This window comes from Notechis scutatus, chromosome 2 (genome assembly GCF_049901735.1).
Source record: "Notechis scutatus isolate UNSWTSFEM ecotype Mainland chromosome 2, rNotScu1.2, whole genome shotgun sequence".
In the NCBI taxonomy this organism is placed as follows: Eukaryota; Metazoa; Chordata; class Lepidosauria; order Squamata; family Elapidae; genus Notechis; species Notechis scutatus.
Genome location: NC_142010.1, coordinates 12311913 through 12329769, shown reverse-complemented (window position 1 = coordinate 12329769; position 17857 = coordinate 12311913). Strand labels below are relative to the sequence as shown.

The following is a 17857-nucleotide window of genomic DNA, read 5'->3' as shown; positions in this document are numbered from 1 at the left end:
AGATGAACACTATACAGAAGCCTGATGATGGCAGATGAGATTCTGCTGAAACGTGCTACAACTTTAAAAGCACAACTATATGGAAAATACCAACAAAGCTGATATATATATATATATATAATCTAAATCAATAAAAACATACTGGTCCTTTCTTGGTTATGATCTTTGCCAAATTACAGCCTTGATGAAGTCAAAGTTCTGCCTAAAAGTAGCACATTCTGAATTTTAGGAACCTTGCCCACTTCCGGCTTGGAGGACTTCAACTCCCAGAATTCACCAGCCAGCTGTGAATTCTGGGAGTTGAAGTCCTCCAGGCAAACAGTGGCCAAGGCTGGAGCGCCTTGTTTTAGGAGTCCAGGGGATCCCCGGGTTGACGAGCGTTCCCTTAGCGGACATTCAGAGTTACGCCGTAAATTGCCCTCTTAGCGTTTATGGACAAGGCCCGAAACTACAGATCTTGTGGCGCCACGGCAGGTTTTCGCCCTTCCGGACAACCACAAAGGCTCTGCTGCATTCCTCCTCCCCGTTGCCGGCCAAAATGGAGCTTCCGAGGTGCGGATATGTCAGTAATTATGGGCTGAAATAGAGATGGGAACAGGTCAGCCAATGGGGGCTGTTTGGAAGCCGAAACCTAGTATCTGTTTATAGGGGGCCATAAGATGGTTTGGAGTCTGGGTGTGGCTTAGGCTTGCAGGGTTGTATAGAAGAGTTGGTTTGTCCTCTGCCACCCAGGCTCTCTCTCTCTCTCTCTCTCTCTCCCCCCCGTAGGCACGAAAGCCGGCTGGGTGACTTTGGGGCAATCGCCAGGAGATGCGAGTTCTAGTTCTGCCTTAGGCAGGAAAGCTGATGCTGGGAAAATCTCCCTCTCCGTCTCAGCCCAAGCCACCTCGCAGGGCTGTTGGGGGAAAAGAAGAGGAGAAAGGGAGATCGCTGTAGTATGTTCCCTGCCTTGAGTTATGCATTAAAGGAACGGGACAAAAATAAGTCAATCAGGAGAGATTGGTCCCCGTTTGAACCCAAAACCAGACCCAGGGATGGACAAGACCCATTTGGGTCCACAGCTGCCCAGGTGCCACTCAAGCCCTGGTTTTAACCGGCTGGTCCTTCCGGGCTGCCTTTCCACTTCACCCCCCCCAAAGCCTCCCCCACACTGGCCCCACCTTCAGCCTTTGGGGTCTCCGGGGTTCCTGTGGGTGGATTGGAGGCATTTTATGCTGGGGGGGCTATTTAACCTTTTCATTGTTTTAGTGCCATGAACTGCCGAGCATCTTTTCCCTCCTCCCCCCCCACTGTTTCTGCTGGACAAGGGAGGCCGGCTGGGCGCAAGTCCTGCAGCTGCTCAGGGCCGTTTGTGGGGTCTGGATCCAGAGCCCCCTTCCCCAAAGAGGCCTCAGCCAGGGTCCGAAGGAGGGTGGGGGGCTGCATGGGCCCCTCAGGGCAGGACCCCCACTGCCTGCCCAAGGCTGGCCCCCCTCCCAAGCCAGGGACCTCATTGCTGGAGAGCTTGCTTGCACGGAGGGGAGGGGAGAAATGGCTCACATGGGGACCTCTGCAAAAGGCCTGGGAGGGAGGGAGGGAGGGAGGGAGGGAGGGAAGGGCGGCCACAGTGGGGCTGGGTCTCCGCCAGAAAGGGCAGCCAAGAAGTCTGGCTAGAAGCAGGGAGGGAAACTCTCCGCTGTTCATTTCTGCAGCAATGGAAAGTTCCTGTTTGGGCCGGAGCTCCAAATGAAGGTTCCCAGCGGAGAAGATGCCTCAGGTATTTACCCCAAACCTTTCTTGGCTCTTTGCAATCCCTGGAGGGGGTTAATGGCGTTGGTCCTTCTGGGCACAAGGCTCCGCCTGGCCGCCCTTGGAGAAAAGCCCCCTCTGGAGTTTCCTGCCTGAGGTTTGTAAGCCTTAGGCAATCCGAACCGTTACTCTTGTTTCGACATCCTTTGATCCCTCCCTGGCTGACTTTCCTTTCCTGAATGGGGATTCCCTCCTGCAGAGACGTGCCTTTGCTGCTGCTGCTGCTGCTCGCTGGAGGACTGAAGTGCGGAGCCCACAAAGGTATTGCTGTGCCCTGGGACACCTGGCCCTCCCTTCCTCCTCTTCCTCCCCACACTTCCAGTGGAGAGGGGGCACCTTCGGGGCATCTGGCGGCCCACAGGCGCCACAGGGGCATCGCCAGGGAGAAATGGGGCCAGCCTCCCTTCCCCTAACATCTCAGCTGCCCTGGTTGCCTCCAGGCAGGGCTTCCTGTTTGAACCGGAGGCTGTTTCATCCTGGGAAGGGATGATGGTCCCACCCTGGCTGGGTTCAATGGGGGGTTGGCCAGAAGCCCCTGTGGCACCGGGAGGAGGGTGGTTAGAGGGCAGTCCAAGGTCCCGCTGCTTCAAGCATGCCCAGGGCCCAATCCAGGCCCTACAGGAAGCAGGCTGCCCACAGGTGGCAGGAAGGCAGATGGTCGGTCATCCATGATCTCCCGCGGAGCACAACAGCCGCCTGGGTGGACCTGCAGACCTACTGCTGCCGTCTGTCTGGACCCCTGCCAGGCTGCAGCCACACTATTGCCAAAGTGGCACACCGCTCCTCGGCCTGTCTTGCCAGGTGCTGCTCTCTGGGAAGGGCGCAGGTGCTGCTGGCGAGGACGGTTCATCCCATCCTTGGCCTGCAGTGGCACATGGGGCCTATTTCTTAGTGTGGGAGGCAAAATGGGCTCAGAGGCCTGACGTCTCCTTCTCTCTTGCAGACCCTCCCGCAGACCCTGCGGCTGCCCATGATTGCTATGCAACCCCGCTGGAAGCGCTCCTGGTGCAGCTCAACCCAGATTTTGTTCGGGCTGCTGTGCGGCCTGGCAACCCTCTTGGTTCTCAGCTTCCTGGCCAGCCTCCGCCGTGAGGACCCCCTCTCGCTGGACCCCCGGATGGGGAGCGGTGTGGGGGAGCAATACACAGACACTTTGCTCCAGCCTCCCCCCAATGCCTTCCCGCTTTCCCCATCGCCCTGTGCCCTGAACGCCCCCTGGCTACTGGTGCTGGTGGCCAGTGCACCTGGGCATGCGGCCCGGCGTGCGGGGGTGCGGCGCAGTTGGGGGGGTGCGCGGGTAGCAGGGGGGCACAGTGTGCACACGGTTTTCACAGTGGGGCTGCCGGGAGATGTGGCACAGCAGGCAGCACTGGAGCGCGAGGCGGCCGAGCATGGGGACCTGTTGCAGGCGCGCTTTGCCGACACCTACACAAACCTAACCCTGAAGACACTGGCAATGCTGGGCTGGGCCACCACCCGTTGTCCCACCGCCCGCTTCCTGCTCAAGACCGATGATGACGTCTTCCTGAACCTGCCGGCCCTGGCGCGACACCTGGAGCAGTTGGCCAGCCCACTTGCTGCTTATCTGGGCTATGTCTACTCACACAGTGCACCCATCCGCAACCCCTACAGCCGGCACTACGTGCCCATCTGGCTCTACCCGGAACCTGCCTTCCCGCCCTACTGCAGTGGCACTGCCTACGTTCTCTCTTCCCCAGCCACTGCTGCTGTCCTTGGTGCTGCCCGCCTGCTGCCACTGCTGCCTGTGGAGGATGTGTATGTGGCGCTGTGCGCCCACCATGCTGGCATTGCCCCGCGCCACCTGGACCATATGGCCGGGGCTACCCGCTACCCGCCTGATGCCTGCTGCTACCGGGAGGTGCTCCTCAGCGTGCACGAAGTGGAGCCTGCCGAAATGCTGTCCATGTGGGAGGCAGCTGAGCACCCCTGCACCGCCTGGCAGCGCTTCCTTGGCCTGACCCGCTGCCAGGTCCTGGCGTGGCTGGCTGCAGGGCTGCCAGACTCCTGAACGGAAAATAACTTCAGGTCAATGTAGTATGAGAGACTTGCCAGGCTGGCATTTTGTGCAAGAAGGTCACGTAGTGTAGTAAGATTGGGGGTGGGTTAGGGACTTTTGTCCTCACTGTGAGTTGAGTTGGGGGGGAGGGGTGCATGAAGGGAGGCTCAGCCAACCTCATTGTACACAAGTTGTACTCTGACAATAACGGTAACAATAAAAAAAGAGGAAATGCAAATCTGAGCTAATCTGGTCAACCTCTTGCTTATTGTATATCTGAGCTTCCCTGGTTTCTGTGACTTTGAAGTTTGGACTGCAAGGAAGGTGCTTGGGTTCTGAAAGGGGTGCTGGGCAATTCCTATTGTGGCTTAATGGCTTTCGTCGTGTTTTCGATCTTGGGTGAGGGTCTTGCTTTCTCATCCTTCTGCTCTGCCTTTTTTAGTTTTGCTGCAAGGAGTTTCAAAATATCCTCTCTGGAATGGATTGCCAAATCTGCATTTAGTAATAATAATACTCTATTTGCGGTCACAAACCAAAACACAAGTACAACAAAAGAAGAACATGGGAAAATTAGTCATGAACAAGTAGTCACCAAGAACTTGACGAACGGGAATTACAGCGTTCTCCTCTGATGGTTACAGTTCATAAAAAAAATTTGGAAACCTGAGAAGTGATGTATGAGGAGCCATCCCCTAGACCAGGGGTCCCCAACCACCGGGCCCCGGACCGGGAACAGTCCATGGATCATTTTGTACCGGGCCACCTATTTTGCTTGGGTGCTGCCATCTTGTTTCGATGGCGCTTGAGAAAGTGCTTCCGGGTGAGCTTGTCGGTCGTCGGTTGGAAAGCGGCGTTTAGGTGCTGAAGGAATCCTCGCGCCTTAGTTTCGTCGAAGGAGGGGCGGCTTCGAACGAAGAGCCGTCCCGATGGCGGTGGAGTCTCGCGTTACTCAGGAGGAGATTAAGAAAGAGCCCGTAAAGCCCATCGACCGCGAGAAGGTACAAAGGAGGAGTTGAAGGTGGCGGGGAGAAGCGGGGGATGGCTGGCTGGCCGGTCGCTCGGCTCGCCTTGCCTTGGTTGTGGGTGCTGATGCCGGTACCGGTCCGTGGATCATTTTGTACATTTTGTACCGGGCTTTGGTACAAAAAAGGTTGGGGGCCACTGCCCTAGACAATATAAGAACAAATTACTAACAGTGGGTCTAGAAGGGTCTGTTTCAAGGAGAGACAGTAACTTAGATCTGCCTGCGTTAAACATAGGGCAATATAAAAGGACATGCTCCACAGTTTCAACCTCAGCTCTGTCACAGGGGCATAACCGCTCGTTAATCGGGAGCCTCTTAAATCGCCCATCCAGTAGTGCTGAGGGCAAGACGTTAAAGCGAGCTAGGGAGAAAGCTCTTCTATACTTGGGAATGGTTAGAGTGTAAAAATAGGAAGCCATCCTCAGTCCATAATTATTAAATTGGCTGAAGATCAGAGGGGAGCAAGTTTTGTTAGCTCTGGCTCGTAGATATTGCAAGTCAGTGTCCACAAGCTGTTGGACTACCCTAAATTGGGCGTCCTTAAGCCCATAATCTCCCAGGGCATCCCCCGTAAAACCTAGCAGGTGTAATTTCTTCATCATCATTCATATATATATAATCTAAATTGACGATTACTCAAGACTGGCTTAATCGACATATCTTTGAAGAGTCTTCTTTGCAAAATGCCAAAGGATCTTAACAGGGATCCTCTTCTGAAAAATAGTTTTGGGGTGTTGGAATTGTCAAAACTGAGGAGCACTCTAGTGCAGTGTTCAGGAGAGGGTAAAAGTTCAACCTTCTTCAAATCATCAGCTTTTAGCCCCAATAACTGTAATGTATGGCCCCTCGCCAGCTGTGTTGAACCCCAGTGAGGTAAGTTGCCATTAATGGGATTAATTATGAGGGCCACCTGTTTTGACTGTAAGACCAGGTGACTGTTTGCGTCAAAAGATGTAAAGTTCGAACTATTGGTAGGATTACGTTGGCCAGTGCTTTTGCTGAGGCTTGGCAGGGAGAACCCTGCCTCCGCATCAGGCTGCTGAACGGTCAACCCAGGGCTCCCACTGGTAGTCCAGGAAACTAAGTAGTTTAAAGTACTTAATATTTCATCCCGCTGGAGCTGGATGCTCGCTGTAGTTTCTGCAACCAAGAAACATTGCTGAGCCAAAAGTTCTGTAAGGGTGGGCTCTTTTAAGGATTGGTTGGGGGCCGTAGTTTTAGACAAGCCTTTGTTCTCAACTCGGGAGGGGGGGGGGACGCCCTCAACCATCGGAAGATCGCGACAACCGGCAGCAGCCAGACAAAAGGGAGCAGGAGCTTTCAAACCGAGAGGCCGAGCCAAAACAAAGTCCTCAATCTTGGATTGCTTCAGAGAAGGTTGAGGAACCAGGTCAGTGAGAGATCTGCTCCTTTTCCTTGTCTTCATTATATTAAGTAGCACAATAGAGGAGGACCTGTGTAATATAGCATAGAGTCTAGTCACTGAAGCAAGTTCTAAATCCAGAGGAAAAGGAGTCGGGAGTCGGGAAGAAACGAGTCCTAATGCAAACAATGGCAGAGCTCCTCACAAGTATACCAAGGATCCTGTCCTCCCGACAGAGCAAGGAACATGAGTAAATAAAAATGATAAAATAATAAAAAATAGTGGATAAAAATAGAATAAATCAGATAAGAGAAATCACATCAAAGCTAGGCAGTGCTACACTTCCAGCTAAAGGAGTAAGATCTGTAGAACAACAACAACAAAGAAGAAGCAGTAGCAAGGCCGTCCTATAGCTCCAAATCTGCATTTAACGGTCAAACAAATGACAACTTCAAATCTCAACTAATAAATGCTCTGTCTTACATATTGGCCAAAAAAATCAGAAAATAAAATACAAGCTGAATAGTCAAGACCCTGTTGAGGATCCAAGCTCTGTCAAGGACCTTGGAGTACTCATCCCTAATGATCTAAGTGCTAGAGCCCACTGTAACTACATAGCCAAAAAGGCATTAAGAGTTGTTAACCTAATCCTGCGTAGCTTTTTCTCCGGTAATGTCACACTACTAACTAGAGCATACAAAACATTCGCTAGACCAATACTCGAATACAGCTCATCAGTCTGGAACCCACATTACGTATCTGATATTTAGCACAGTTGAGAAAGTCCAGAAATATTTCACAAGAAGACTTCCTCTACTCGTTGCAGAATACCTTATGCCAGGTAAGGGGGTGTGGGCAGGGGTGTGTGCCCATGTTAGTAGTGTAGTTAACTTGTTCACATGTACGATGTTGTAATCAGGGGCTCTGTAACATAGTTAGAAGCGAATTGTGGTATTTAAGGACAGCTCACAGACGATGGTCTCAGGAAGAACAAACTTCTGTGGAACTTGAATATGTTTTAGGTTTAGGGACTTTTTATAGAAGATAGCAACACCACCTCCTCTGCGGATTTCACGATCAGACCGGTACACGTGATAGTCTCTTACTATGATAATAGAGTCAGGGAGGGATGTGTTCAGCCACGTTTTGCAGACAAATATCTATTATTATATAATATTATTATATATATTATTATATATTATTAGTATATAGTATAGTATAGTATAGTATAGTATAGTATAGTATAGTATAGTATAGTATAGTATAGTATAGTATAGTATAGTATGTATTAGTATATTATTATATTATATATATTATATTATATTATATTATATTATATTATATTATATTATATTATATTATATTATATTATATTATATTATATTTATATATTATATTATATTATATTATATTATATTATATTATATTATATTATATTATATTATATTATATTATATTATATTATATTATATTATATTATATTATATTATATTATATTATATTATATTATATTATATTTATATTATATTATATTATATTATATTATATTATATTATATTATATTATATTATATTATATTATATTATATTATATTATATTATATTATATTATATATTATATTATATTATATTATATTATATTATATTATATTATATTATATTATATTATATTATATTATATTATATATATTATATATATTATTATATTATATTATATTATATTATATTATATTATATTATATTATATTATATTATATTATATTATATTATATTATATTATATTATATATATATTATATATTATATTATATTATATTATATTATATTATATTATTATTATATTATATTATATATTATATTATATTATATTATATTATATTATATTATATTATATTATATTATATTATATTATATTATATTATATTATATTATATTATATTATATTATATTATATTATATTATATTATATTATATTATATTATATTATATTATATTATCAGGGTTCCCCCACTCCCAGGCCCTGGACCCCTACCGTGTGTTCAGCCTTTTGGAACCAGACCACAGAGCTGGTGGGTGACTGTGAACGCAGCTGCGTGCGTCCCCACTCGCGCAAGCCAAGGGATGTGGTTCCCCTCCACACACGAAGGACCATCCCCTACCTCCACCCCATCCCCCACCCCCCGATCAGCAAAGGCGAAAAGGTTGGGGAACTCCATCTTAGAGGGTGCTCCACCCGCTCAGGGAAGGGAAGCGTGGCTGCTTAGACCTGCTTAGAGGGCGGAGGGCAGCAGGATGCCAAGGGGAGCAAACTGGGCCATTCAGTCATCCCTGGAACACGCTACCATGAGACGTGATGCCAGGCAAGTGTCAACTCATCAAATATTTCTATGGTCTTTTTAGAGTTGCCAACAGAAAGGGATGGGGGGAAAAAGCAGTGCGGCAGGCTGTAAAACCGAAAGCGCATTCCATAAATGTTTTCAAAGATAGTTTCTAGGTGACCAAAGTTTCTGCCGTGCAAAATTCTGACTGGAGAGCCTGATGGATGACTCTTGGCTATGGAGGTGTCCCATTGGAGAATATGGATTACGATACACCCAGGGGATGGGGGAAACCAGGGTCAAGGGTGACAGTGAATGATGTGCCTCAGCGTCGGCTACACCCAGGCAGTGCCAGGATGTTAACTCCCCATAAATCCTTTGGAAGTTTTGGAAGATTGGCTCCAGACTCTTGTTGTAATGACGAGGCAGTCGAGTTGTTTGATCATGAACAACTGAATCATTATGATCTTTATTGGCGTCTAGTCTTGCATTTATACACATTTTTAATTATCCTCCATCATTGGTTAACTTTGGTTACTGCTTAACTTTTGTTACTGTTTAGCACAGTAATTAATACAATTAATTATCTCTAATTAAAGTTTAACATATGTTTACTTCCTCTCTCTAATCCTCCTTTAGATGAGTGACTTTGTTTACCTGAGTTGTATTTGCTTGGAAACATTCTTTATCTGAGGTTTGCCATCCGAGGCTGGAACATTCCTGCAATTACAACTCTAGGGACTCGTGATTTAATTGGGAGGAACTGCTGGAGCCCTGACAGCAAACTTCAAAGAAGGGTTGTCTTGATTCCAAAATATATTACCTTCTGCAGTGCCCAAGGCCCACCTACCACACTTGGGTGGCTGCTTTGGGGTCAGGGGTCCCCCATTTACAGCAGCGCCTGCTGACCCGTCAGCTGCCTGGAGGGCTGGTTCAGGCAGGGGGTGTCCAACATCAAGGGTACACAGGGCGCTGCAGCTGGGCCCCACCCTCTACTGTGCAGCCAGGCCCCGACGTAGACCTTTTCCTCCATGTGCTGTTACCTTTACGAGATCTTGGCTGTTCTAGATCAAATGCTGGGGAGGAAGGGGAAGAAGTTTAAAATCAGGGTGGGGGGACTGGAGAAGCCCCCTCCCCCACTTCTCACAAGGAACAACACAACACTGAGGCCCCCGCTGGGCTCTTCTATGCCCGGGAAGCTCTGAATGCCCTCCCCCGTGGCTCTTTTCTGGAAGGGCCAAGGGGTGGCAGGGAAGGGCCGGCTCCGTGTGGCTGCTGAGGGACCCCACTTCTCCCCCAGAGGCTGCCTTTGGGGGCCCTCCAGACTCGGGGCTTCCACCCCACGGAGGAAGCCACTCCTGGCAGGCGTCACTCCTGGCGATGTGGGGAAACCGCTGCTGTGAGGCCTGGTGGTCTTTGCAAGCCCCTCCCCCACTGACTCCCCTCCCCACCAGCCCCAGGGGGTTTACCTGTGGTCAGAAGTCGCTCCAGGTTCTCCCTGGTCAGAGAGGCTGAGATTCAGAGGACGAAAGGAAAAAACGGGGCCGGGATGAGAAACAGCCGCCTGTGAGCAGAAGCCACCCTGTTGGAAGAAGCATCTTGTTCCCTGCCAGGTGCCCAGTGACCCCACCCCCAAGGACCATGGTTGGGGGGTGACTGATCAGTGGAAGGAGCAGCCCCCCCCTTCACCCAGCCAGGGGTTGGATGGAGCTGGATTGGGCCTGCCTTACCCAAGATCCCCCAGTAGGAAGGGTGGCAGGAGGGCCCAGACCCCCCCCAGAACTCCTGGGGCTCCTTCTGAGGGTCCAAGATCCCCAGCCCCCTCCTGAAAGGGCCCCTCACCTTTGTAACTGTCCACAATCTGCCTTACAGAGGCGGTTTTCTGCAAGAGTTTCCGGAGTCTGCCATGCAGCTTGGGAGAGGCCCTCTCTACGCGCCCCACCACGTAACTCCGGCACCTGTGACACAAGGAGGGTGGCCTCACACAGCTACCTGGCTGCCTTCCCACAACATTGGGGGGGCAGGCGGGGCTGGGTTGGCCGTGGGGTGTGTGAACCAAGCCGCTCCTTTCCAGAATCTTGCCAGGTGAGTACAGGACTCGGGTTTTCCAAACCTGAGTTTAGGATGTGGCCTGAATCCTGGCTTGCTTTTTATGCAACCGATGTTTGTTGCTTTGATCGCAACCGACTCTGCGCACTGAACCAGTGTAGAGTTCAGTAGAGAAGCGAGGAAAGACACAAACTCAACACAAACGTCAGTGTGATTCTGATCTTACTGTACCAAGGACTAAGGTGTTACTAACTTATCATCTGCAGTGATTCGCTTAACAATTGCGACAAGAAAAGTCTTAACATGGGGCAAAACTCAGTCAATGACTGTCTCACTTAGGAACAGAAATCTTGGCTTCAGCTGTGGTCGTGAGGGCGAGGCCTGACTGCACTCCTGGCTTCCCCTGACAGTATTGGTGGGACTGTTGTTCTCTCCTTGGGGGCTTCCTGGTTGGGCTGCTGTTTGCTGTTGGATTGTGTGTCTGCATTGGTGGTGCCTCATCTGGGTTGTTTACAATGCCTGAGCAACCACTGAGGCATAAACAGCTCCCCAACTGAGACCAACCTACTTGCGTATCAAGAGAGAGCAAACCCCACTCCCTCCCAGCACCGATGGTGTTGCCTAGTCGGGTAACAAAACGTCTGCAGGAAGTCAGCTGAGCTCTGAGAGCACCAAAGGCCCTACAACCAGCATCTCTCGGCCACAAAATCCGAAAGGATGCGGCCACCCCAGAAATTCTGGGCACAAACCGACCCACAGAGACAGGGGTGGGGAAGGCGCCTACCTGTCTAGGGTGTCCTGGATGTCCTGAAAGAGGAGAAGAGAGAAATGGGTGCCGGCCCTCGCAAAGGTTGCCGATCCCCCCTCCACCCCCCCCAGGACCCTCTGCTCCCCTCCGTGAGGCCAGCAAGGGCCCCCCCACCTGCAAGAATTCCCCGTCCGGCTGGCGGCACTTCCTCTCCGTCTGGGCCATCAGCTGTGGCAGGCAGGAGGCCTCCCCGGAGAGCTTGGCCAGGGCCACCGCCCGCTCAGCCTCCATCTTCTCCTCCTGCTCGGCCAGCCAGCCCACCCAGACCGGCTGCCTCTCCCGGAGCAGCTCCTGCAGGGACTCCAGCACCAGGCCCACCTGCTGCTTCTCGGCGCCATTAGCACCTGTGGGGCAGAAGAAGAGGGGGGACTCAGAGGGAGGGGGGAGATTTCCCAGGGCTGCCTCCTGCCCCCTCCCCAAGAGACCCACCTGGCACTCCTGCCGGCTCTCCTCCTCGGCCTGCCTCTGATGCAGCAGCTTCTTCCTCTTCTTCCTCAGGGGCCTCGGGAGGCCATCCAGCAAGTCCCGCACAGGGAGGAGAGGGTGCCATTCCTGGGTCCCAAATGGCAGCGCTCCCACCCAGATGGGGCCACAGGAACCCTGTGCCCAGCTGGGGCTCCCAGGGGCAGGCAGGGGCCCACGAGGAGGAGAGCAACTGAGAGTCGGTCTGCCCCCGTCTCCTGATGGAGTGCCCCATGCAATTGGTTAGGAATTGATAGCCACCGAACAGTTGGGTTGGAAATATACAAACCAGGATAGACATTTACTACTGTCTCTTTAAGGGAATGCTAAAATTTTAATTGGGTGTGGTTCCTCAAACGGCCGTAAGATGGAGCCAGAAACCTGGGTTGTTCTGTTCTGTTGTTGCTGGGAGTGTTGCCATTCCTGCATACCTCTCAGACCCATGGTCAGCTCCAGAGGAGCACCACTACAAAACCTAGCCAAACACTTAGCAAAACAGCTACAGCCCCATGCTGAAACAGCAGCTTCACGTGTACAAAACTCATACCACTTCTTGGAAATGATCAAAGATCTACACGTGGAACAAGAAGATCTGCTTGTAAGTTTCGATGTGGTTTCACTATTCACTCATGTCCCGATAAAAGAAACTCTTGAAATCATCAAAAATAACAGAACACTGCTTAACCAACACATATTTCATATACAAAGGACAAAGATACAAGCAAATTGAAGAAGCCCCTATGGGATCACCACTGTCACCCGTCATTGCAAACCTGTTCATGGAAGAATTCGAATCCAGAACCCTGGCCAATGCCACCCACAAACCCAAACTATGGTTAAGATACATCGATGACACATTTGTGATTTGGCCCCATGGAAAAGAAAACCTAAACAATTTCCTAACACACCTAAACAGCACACACCCTAAAATCAAGTGCACCATGGAAACGGAAACAAACAAACAAATACCATTCCTAGATGTACTAATAAAAAAAACAAACAGATGGCACACTAGGACACACCGTACACCAGAAGAAAACACACACCAACCACTACCTCAGCACCCAATCCCACCAACCCACCCAGCACAGATAAACTCCGTGGATAAAACACTAATTGCTAGAACCAAACGCCTGGCAGACAAGACACACATAAAGACTGAATTATGCACCCTGACTAAAGTACTGACAGCTAACGGCTTCCACAAAAGCAAAATCACCGGCTTGATCCACAAAAACACACTGAGACATAATGGAGACCTAGAAGATGAACAGACCTATGGAACAGCTGTCCTGCCCTACATAAGAGGTACTACAGACAAAATCAGTAAGATACTACACAGGCATCACATCAAGACTGCCTTCAAAACAGACAGAAAAATAGCAGCCATCCTTAGAAACCCCAAAGATAACATTGACCTGGAAAACCAAGGCATATACGAAGTCCCCTGTGCATCATGCCCGGCCACATACATCGGACAGACCAATAGAAGAATAAGTACCCGCCTGGATGAACACAAAAATGCAGTAAAGAAGCTGGAACACACTTCCTCACTAGTCCAACACATGAAAGCAACAGGTCATAGCATGGACTTCAATGGCACCAAAACCCTAGCCACTATAGAAAATCCCAGCCACAGAACTATCAGAGAAGCCATAGAGATTGAAAAAAGACCTGAAAGCATGAATAGAAGAGATGATTCCACCAGACTTTCAATCATTTGGAAGCCTGCACTCACAAACAAAAAAATCTCCACACCACTAGCCAGGCAAACACCTGGGCACAAACAGATCCCCCCTGATACCTCCAGCTCAAACACACCCCAACCAGGCACCCAGATGAAACCTAGCTTCCTAATAAATGATAGCCATCCATTTACTCAGAGCCAAGCTGCCCTAAAGGCCTCCAGTACAGGAACACAATGTTGCCAGCCAATCAAGACACAAAAAGAGCCACGAAAAAGACAGAAGATATTAATAACACCAATCAAGCAGAACACAGCAAACTCCAAGACCAATAAACACAGACCAAGACTCCCAACTAGTCAGGATGAAGAAAAAACCATTCTGGCACAGCAGTAGGCTAGCCCCAAATTTAAAACTGAAAGAAGTGTAAAAGTCTGACTCACAGATGAACACTATACAGAAGCCTGATGATGGCAGATGAGATTCTGCTGAAACGTTGCTACAACTTTAAAAGCACAACTATAATCACGTGGGAAAATACCCGAACAAAGCTGATATATATATATATATATATAATCTAAATCAATAAAAAACATACTGGTCCTTTCTTGGTTATGATCTTTGCCAAATTACAGCCTTGATGAAGTCAAAGTTCTGCCTAAAAGTAGCACATTCTGAATTTTAGGAACCTTGCCCACTTCCGGCCTGGAGGACTTCAACTCCCAGAATTCACCAGCCAGCTGTGAATTCTGGGAGTTGAAGTCCTCCAGGCAAACAGTGGCCAAGGCTGGAGCGCCCTGTTTTAGGAGTCCAGGGGATCCCCGGGTTGACGAGCGTTCCCTTAGCGGACATTCAGAGTTACGCCGTAAATTGCCCTCTTAGCGTTTATGGACAAGGCCCGAAACTACAGATCTTGTGGCGCCACGGCAGGTTTTCGCCCTTCCGGACAACCACAAAGGCTCTGCTGCATTCCTCCTCCCCGTTGCCGGCCAAAATGGAGCTTCCGAGGTGCGGATATGTCAGTAATTATGGGCTGAAATAGAGATGGGAACAGGTCAGCCAATGGGGGCTGTTTGGAAGCCGAAACCTAGTATCTGTTTATAGGGGGCCATAAGATGGTTTGGAGTCTGGGTGTGGCTTAGGCTTGCAGGGTTGTATAGAAGAGTTGGTTTGTCCTCTGCCACCCAGGCCTCTCTCTCTCTCTCTCTCCCTCCCCGGTAGGCACGAAAGCCGGCTGGGTGACTTTGGGGCAATCGCCAGGAGATGCGAGTTCTAGTTCTGCCTTAGGCAGGAAAGCTGATGCTGGGAAAATCTCCCTCTCCGTCTCAGCCCAAGCAACCTCGCAGGGTTGTTGGGGGAAAAGAAGAGGAGAAAGGGAGATCGCTGTAGTATGTTCCCTGCCTTGAGTTATGCATTAAAGGAACGGGACAAAAATAAGTCAATCAGGAGAGATTGGTCCCCGTTTGAACCCAAAACCAGACCCAGGGATGGACAAGACCCGTTTGGGTCCACAGCTGCCCAGGTGCCACTCAAGCCCTGGTTTTAACCGGCCGGTCCTTCCGGGCTGCCTTTCCACTTCACCCCCCCCCCCCAAAGCCTCCCCCACACTGGCCCCACCTTCAGCCTTTGGGGTCTCCGGGGTTCCTGTGGGTGGATTGGAGGCATTTTATGCAGGGGGGGGGCTTTTTAACCTTTTCATCGTTTTAGTGCCATGAACTGCCGAGCATCCCTTCCCTCCCCCCCCCCCACTGTTTCTGCTGGACAAGGGAGGCCGGCCGGGCGCAAGTCCTGCAGCTGCTCAAGGCCGTTTGCGGGGTCTGGATCCGGAGCCCCCTCCCCAAAGAGGCCTCAGCCAGGGTCTGAAGGAGGGTGGGGGGCTGCATGGGGCCCTCAGGGCAGGACCCCCACTGCCTGCCCAAGGCTGGCCACCCCCTCCCAAGCCAGGGACCTCATTGCTGGAGAGCTTGCTTGCACGGAGGGGAGGGGAGAAATGGCTCACATGGGGACCTCTGCAAAAGGCCTGGGAGGAAGGGAGGGAGGGAAGGGAGGGAGGGAAGGGCGGCCTCAGTGGGGCTGGGTCTCCCCCAGAAAGGGCAGCCAAAAAGTCTGGCTAGAAGCAGGGAGGGAAACTCTCCGCTGTTCATTTCTGCAGCAATGGAAAGTTCCCGCTTGGGCCGGAGCTCCAAATGAAGGTTCCCAGCGGAGAAGATGCCTCAGGTATTTACCCCAAACCTTTCTTGGCTCTTTGCAATCCCTGGAGGGGAAGCCGGGTTAAGACAGCTGGTTAATGGCATTGGTCCTTCTGGGCACAAGGCTCCGCCTGGCCTCCCTTGGAGAAAAGCTTCATCATCGTCATTCCGGAGTTTCCTGCCTGAGGTTTGTAAGACTTAGGCAATCTGAACCGTTACTCTTGTTTTCGACATCCTTTGGTCCCTCCTGGCTGACTTTCCTTTCCCCTCCTGCAGAGACGGTGCCTTTTGCTGCTGCTGCTGCTCGCTGGAGGACTGAAGTGCGGAGCCCACAAAGGTATTGCTGTGCCCTGGGACACCTGGCCCTCCCCTCCTCCTCTTCCTCCCCACGCTTCCAGTGGAGAGGGGGCACCTTCAGGGCATCTGGCGGCCCACAGGCGCCACAGGGGCATCGCCAGGGAGAAACGGGGCCAGCCTCCCTTCCCCTAACGTCTCAGCTGCCCTGGTTGCCTTCCTGTTTGAAATGGAGGCTGAACATGTTTGATCCTGGGAAGGGATGATGGGTCCACCCTGGCTGGGTTCAATGGGGGGTTGGCCAGAAGCCCCTGTGGCACCGGGAGGAGGGTGGTTAGAGGGCAGTCCAAGGTCCCACTGCTTCAGGCATGTCCAGGGCCCAATCCAGGCCCTACAGGAAGCAGCCTGCCCGCAGATGGCAGGAATGCGGATGGTCGGTCATCCATGATCTCCCGCGGAGCCCAGCAGCTGCCTGGGTGGGCCTGCAGAGCTACTGCTGCCGTCTGTCTGGACCCCTGCCAGGCTGCAGCCACACTATTGCCAAAGTGGCACACCGCTCCTCGGCCTGTCTTGACAGGTGCTCTCTGGGAAGGGCGCAGGTGCTGCTGGGGAGGCTGGTTCATCCCATCCTTGGCCTGCAGTGGCACATGGGGCCTCCTTCTTAGTGTGGGAGGCAAAATGGGCTCAGAGGCCTGACGTCTCCTTCTCTCTTGCAGACCCTCCCGCAGCCCCTACGGCTGCCCATGACTGCCATGCAACCCCGCTGGAAGTGCTCCTGGTGCAGCTCAACCCAGCTTTTGTTCGGGCTGTTGTGCGGCCTGGCAACCGCTCTTGGTTCTCAGCTTCCTGGCCAGCCTCTGCCGTGAGGACCCCCTCTCGCTGGCCCCCAGATGGGGAGCGGTGTGGGGAGCAATACAGAGACACTTTGCTCCAGCCTCCCCCAATGCCTTCCCGCTTTCCCCATCGCCCTGTGCCCTGAACGCCCCCTGGCTACTGGTGCTGGTGGCCAGTGCACCTGGGCATGCGGCCCGGCGTGAGGGGTGCGGCGCAGTTGGGGGGTGCGAGGGTAGCAGGGGGCACAGTGTGCACACGGTTTTCACAGTGGGGCTGCCTGGAGATGTGGCACAGCAGGCAGCACTGGAGCGCGAGGCGGCCGAGCATGGGGACCTGTTGCAGGCACGCTTTGCCGACACCTACACAAACCTAACCCTGAAGACACTTGCAATGCTGGGCTGGGCCACCACCCATTGTCCCACCGCCCGCTTCCTGCTCAAGACCGATGATGACGTCTTCCTGAACCTGCCGGCCCTGGCGCGACACCTGGAGCAGTTGGCCAGCCCACCGCTGCCTATCTGGGCTATGTCTACTCACACAGTGCACCCATCCGCAACCCTACAGCCGGCACTATGTGCCCATCTGGCTCTACCCGGAACCTGCCTTCCCGCCCTTCTGCAGTGGCTCTGCCTACGTTCTCTCTGCCCCAGCCGCTGCTGCTGTCCTGGGTGCTGCCCGCCTGCTGCCGCTGCTGCCTGTGGAGGATGTGTATGTGGCGCTGTGCGCCCACCATGCTGGCATTGCCCCGCGCCACCTGAACCATATGGCCGGGGCTACCCACTACCCGCCTGATGCCTGCTGCTACCGGGAGGTGCTCCTCAGCGTGCACGAAGTGGAGCCTGCCGAAATGCTGTCCATGTGGGAGGCAGCTGAGCACCCCTGCACCGCCTGGCAGCGCTTCCTTGGCCTGACCCGCTGCCAGGTCCTGGCCTGGCTGGCTGCAGGGCTGCCAGACTCCTGAACGGAAAATAACTTCAGGTCAATGTAGTATGAGAGACTTGCCAGGCTGGCGTGTTGTGCAACAAGGT

General features: G+C 51.6%; 2 protein-coding genes and 1 pseudogene across 2 annotated transcripts in view; 2 read left to right on the top strand and 1 right to left on the bottom strand.

Moving 5' to 3' along the window:
- The first annotated feature begins 2738 nt into the window (after positions 1 to 2738).
- On the top strand, positions 2739 to 4278 carry LOC113432446 (beta-1,3-galactosyltransferase 4-like). The gene has a single exon (XM_026694584.2). It carries the CDS (start codon positions 2759 to 2761, stop codon positions 3815 to 3817), a length of 1059 nt encoding a protein of 352 aa, XP_026550369.2. The 5' UTR covers positions 2739 to 2758; the 3' UTR covers positions 3818 to 4278.
- Positions 4279 to 4284: 6 nt separating this feature from the next.
- The window catches only part of LOC148131766 (E3 ubiquitin-protein ligase TRIM7-like), a 68293-nt gene continuing 54720 nt past the window's right edge, over positions 4285 to 17857 (bottom strand). Inside the window, exons 7-8 of the mRNA XM_087954129.1 lie at positions 9552 to 9584; positions 4285 to 4971 (exon numbers count right to left, since the gene is read on the bottom strand). Coding sequence (XP_087810255.1) covers positions 4916 to 4971; positions 9552 to 9584 — 89 coding nt within the window. The 3' untranslated portion in view covers positions 4285 to 4915. The remainder of the gene's footprint in view (positions 4972 to 9551; positions 9585 to 17857) is intronic.
- LOC148131769 (beta-1,3-galactosyltransferase 4-like) lies at positions 16739 to 17844 on the top strand (annotated as a pseudogene).

What these genes read in the sequence shown, in the direction of transcription:
- LOC113432446 (XM_026694584.2), top strand. Translation starts at nt 2,759, where the DNA reads ATGATTGCTATGCAACCCCGCTGGAAGCGCTCCTGGTGCAGCTCAACC.